General features: G+C 53.1%; 1 protein-coding gene across 3 annotated transcripts in view; it reads right to left on the minus strand.

Moving 5' to 3' along the window:
* Ccdc63 (coiled-coil domain containing 63) overlaps positions 1-4,782 on the minus strand; it is a 30,644-nt gene that overhangs the window by 4,474 nt on the left and 21,388 nt on the right. For all 3 annotated transcript variants that reach the window (XM_021187011.1, XM_021187012.1, XM_021187013.1), the window contains one exon: positions 2,068-2,142. In XM_021187011.1, the coding sequence (XP_021042670.1) occupies positions 2,068-2,142 (75 nt within the window). The remainder of the gene's footprint in view (positions 1-2,067; positions 2,143-4,782) is intronic.

Raw genomic sequence — 4,782 nt, forward strand, 5'->3', positions numbered from 1 at the left:
AAGGAAGGAAGGAAGGAAGGAAGGAAGGAAGGAAGGAAGGAAGGAAGGAAGGAAGGAAGGAAGGAAGAACCGGACGGCTAAGGACAGGGTTCCTTGGGTGGAGCGCTTGCGCGAACCAGGAGTGGTGTGCACGCCTGTAAATCTTGCACTCCAGGGATGGGGGCGAGGAGGGACGGGAGCCCAGGGTCATCCTTGTCTACGTAGTGAGTTTGGGACCAGCCTGGGGTACAGGAGACCGTGTCTCAAAACTAAGTGATCCCTCAGAGCGCCGATCCGGGACTCCTGGGGAGAGAGATGGTGAAGAGCCAGGGGTTGGAGAGGGTTCTGAGCAGGCAGGTGAGGACAGCCCTTAGCAGGGTGGGACACATCTGAGAGCCCATAGCTCCTTGGATGGAGTCTCCTCCTTGGGGTATTTGTATTTTGAAGGGGAGACGCAGGNATGCGCACACGCATGCGCGCAGGCACAATGCTGCCCTAGCTACCACCACCACTATCGGGTGAAGACAGGAAACAGTAAAGACAGAGCCAGGCTGAGGAGACCCTGATGAATACTGTTGGTCCCAAGCTCAGGGAAGAGTCTGGCGTTCTAGGTGGCCCCCAAGTAGAGCTTGTGGGTCCAGGCTGGAGGCCACCTGCGGAGAGCAGCCTGAATCACACCAGCCTGCTTCCCGGTCCCCTTGGCTCTGAGTTTCCTGGGCTCTTCCTGGGCTTTGCAGTTCCTCCGTGGTAGAGCCACGAATAGCAGCGCCACCAGCCTGGTCAGGATGCAGGATGGAAATGAGCCCCAGGGGACAAATAAAAAGCGCTCAGGGGAAGGAGCTATGAGTCTGAACAGGAGAAGCCCAGGCTACCCCTGAACTCCAGATCCTCCTGCCTCAGCCTCCTAAGAATGCGAATCAGAGATGTGTACGCCACACCCAGCCAGTCAGGGGCGGGATTGACATCTTGCCCAGCATTGGCTGTTCGATGTCCTGATACTGTCACGAGAGAACCTGTTTGCCCTGGGGTGGCAGTGTGACGAGCTACAAACCCCATAAAGTGTCCTGATACTGTCACGAGAGAACCTGTTTGCCCTGGGGTGGCAGTGTGACGAGCTACAAACCCCATAAAGAGTCATTATCCAAGTGTCCCGAGAAGCAACCGGGGCTTCCGGCCTCAGCCAGTGTGGCCTTCTCCACACTCCCCAACCTTCTTCCTGCCGGAAGTGTATATATGATGGTGGGATCCGTGGTACCACCAGGCATCCTTGACATGGAAACCACACACCAAGAAGAGCCTGAGTGGTAGATGACATCACAAAGACACTCCTTCCCCCAGTCCTGGAAGTGCCAATTTTCAGCTTATTTAACAAAAAATACGCTTCTAGCTTGCTCGGGCTCCCGGGGTGTCTGTGTGTGTGTGTGTGGGGGGGAACAGGAATAAACCTTCAAACCCAATACTGGGGAGCCAAAAGAAGGAGGATTGCTGTGAGTTTGAGGCAAGCCTGGGCTACATAGTGAATTCCAGACACCAGGGCTGCATAAAAAAAAAAAAAAAATCACGACTCGGCTCCCTAGGGTTGATCTCGCTGTGTTTACCTCTGCCAGCCTCGGTTTGCTCCGTGAAAAAATGAAAAGAGTATAACACCTTCTCCTGAAGGTGGTGGGGCCAGAGGACATAGCGTGGCATCTACTGACTAGTGCCTAGGCCAGGACGCATCTGCATGCAGGGTGTAGGCTGTGGCTCAGTGGCGGAGTGCAGAACTAATGTACTGGAGGCCCTGGGTTTGATTCCCAGCACAGAGAGAAAGGGAGAGAGGAGAAAGACTAGAAGACAGACTTGTTGGTTTTTTACTGGTGAAAAACAGTGGAACTGAGCCAAGGGGGAGACAAAAGGAGAAACTGAGGCAGAGATGCATCAGGATGGAATTGGAACCTTGAACCTCTCTGCTCAAAACCTGTACAATAAACAGAGCTTAGAGACAAGGGTTCTGAGGTGGTGTCAGGACAGGCCACCTGACAGATGACAGACACGTGCAGGATGCTCTCCGTCCCTTCCCCTTCCTCCCCCCTCCCCCTCTCAGCTCACCTCCATCTGTTTCAGGATGTTCCGGGTGCCCTCGTGGAAGGTCTGCTGCTGTGACCGCAAGTTGATGATGTCATCCTGCTCAGACAGAAGGAAACCAGTGAGGACAAGGTGGGAGCTGCCCTCATCCAGCGCATCCAACTCTACTCCAAGTCGGGTGACCCATCAAGGAGCCGCCTCCCCCCGCCCCCCCCCCCCCGCCTTCTCCTCAGGCCCCGCCCCCGCCTTCTCCTCAGGCGTTGTTCTTCATCCTCTGAGAATCATCTAGAACTATCCAGTGCAGCAGCTCTCAACCTTCCTGATTCCACGACCCTTTAATACAGTTCCTCATGTCATGGTGACTCCCCCCTCCCAAACATAAAATTATTTCTGTAGCTACTTCAAAACTGTAACTTCGCTACTGTGTGAATTGTAATGTAAACATCTGTGTGTTCCGATGGTCTCAGGCGACCAATGTGAAAGAATTATTCAACCCCCCAAAGGGGTCATGACCCACACGGGTTCAGAACCACCTAGAAAGAGAAGTCAACATAATCTTTCACATCCTGTGTACACTAACCACGCCATGTCATGACCACACGTGGGCAATGTGAATTTGCAACGTGGCTCCAGATACAGGGCAGCCAGGGTTTCTCTTGTATTATGGGGTGAAGAATGTATTTGGACAACTAGTGGCTACTGCACTAGACCGGGCAGCTCAGTCTAGGGTCCTCAAACTCTCCCAAGAATCTGAGTCACCCCCTCAGATAACCAGGCTCACACCAAGTTCTAGGACTGGAGCGGGGCCAGTTCCCAGTGCAGCTTGTCCAAGCTCCTTCACATAGCCCTTCCCACCCTTGGGTGCCATTTCAAGTGGAAATAATGGAAGACTCCAGCACGGGTGGCCACTCCAGTGAGGGGACAATCTTGCTGAGAGGTGACAGGTCAGCCACTGATAGTGAATTCACTAGTGGGGAAAGGTGGCTCACACACAGATGGCTAGCTGCTGGTTAGGGCCTGGACATCTGCGGTTTGGGGTGGAGAATTCCCCCAACAGACACTTGGGCTCCAAGCTCCAAATTACAGTGTGCTAAAGCAAACAAAACAAGGAGCCTGGGGTTCCTGCGCTGGTCCCAACATCACAGTATGGATGGGGAAACTGAGGCCAACAGAGGACAAGTCCACCTTACACCAAGCCCTCAAGGGTCAAGGGTGGATATTTCCACTCCAGTCATAGGTCACTCAGGGCTCCTCATCCATCTGCATCCGCATCCCACAGGGACTAGGGATATGCTCTCTCCTGGAGCAGCCTGGACCACAAAATCATTCCTGCCATACCAAAGATAACCACCAGGGGGCAGCAGCGACACACTCACCGTCCACTGTGGCCTACAGAAATCGACTGCCACCTTATTTGATGTGCTCCAGAGAAACAAAAGTTTGGGGGGGTTGTGTAGAACACTTTGATTTTTATATGCTGACAGTTACAGATCTTAATATATCAGAGAACACGGACCTGTGACCCCGTTCCTAGGTAGGGATGAAACTGGGTGTGGGTGTGTGTGTGTGTGGGGGGGGGGAATAACCAAAAAACTTAAAAACCTGAATCCTCGTTTGAGCAGAGAAGTTTTCTAATGACTCATACCGGAAATCTCAGCATCCACCAAGCCGAGGCAGGAGGATGGCTGTGAATTGCAGATCAGCTTGGGCTACTGAGCAAGGCTTAGGCTCAAAAGAACCATGCAGCAAAGCAAGAACACAGCCAAGTCCTGGCAGGAGCGATGTCAGGCCAAAGAGTCGCTAAGTCCCTCCCCATGGGCCTCAAGAAAAGGCTGAAGCCTGGTACTAGAGGGAGACTTGTCTCCTGAGGGGCTGGGGGCTGGCTCTGTGGCTGAGGGGCTTGCTGCGCAAGTGTGCGGCCCTGAGTTCGAGTCCCGACAACCCATACAAAGTCAGCTGTGGTGTGCACATCAGTAACCGCAGCTCTCCTGTGGCGAGACCGGGCTGGATATGACAGAACTCCCGGAAAGTGGCAGGAGAGTTAAGGAAAAAGTCCAATGCGCTCTGTCCTCCATATGCACACAAGAAGAAGTGGGGTCATGATGTCAACAGAGGAGGAGGGGGCAGGGCACAGTCAGAGGGAATCCTTGGAGGAGGGGCGTGGCATGGCTAGGCATGGCATCTGCTGGTATGCTGGGTGTCCTTCCTGGTTCTGAGCCGCAGAGACAACTGTCAGCCAGGTTCGGAATGGGCTGGCACACGGCACCGCGTGGTTTGGATTCTTTCTCTGGGCAAGTGTTCCAGAAGCTGTTCATGTGAAGAGGCCCAGGAGCCAGGTAGGTGTGAGAAATTATGGAATTCAGTAAAGGTAGCCAAGTGCCTCTCCTTCAGGACTGGCCAGAGCCTTCACTAGGCAGATGGGCACCAGGCCTGACCAGAATAAGCATTAGCCATTTATTTCCCTTCTACTCTGAAGCCTTTGGTTAACAAAGGTGGTGGGACATGAGTTTCATTCCCAGAAAACCCACCTAAAAAAAAACCTGGCCATGATGGCATATATATATATGTGTGTGTGTGTGTGTGTGTGTGTGTGTGTGTCTTAGGGTTTCTATACCTGCACAAACATGACCAAGAAGCAGTTGGGGAGGAAAGGGTTATTCAGCTTACACTTTCCACACTGCTGTTCATCAATAAAGGAAGTCAGGACTGGAACTCAAGCAGGTCAGGAAGCAGGAGCTG

Source organism: Mus pahari, chromosome 23 (assembly GCF_900095145.1).
Source record: "Mus pahari chromosome 23, PAHARI_EIJ_v1.1, whole genome shotgun sequence".
In the NCBI taxonomy this organism is placed as follows: Eukaryota; Metazoa; Chordata; class Mammalia; order Rodentia; family Muridae; genus Mus; species Mus pahari.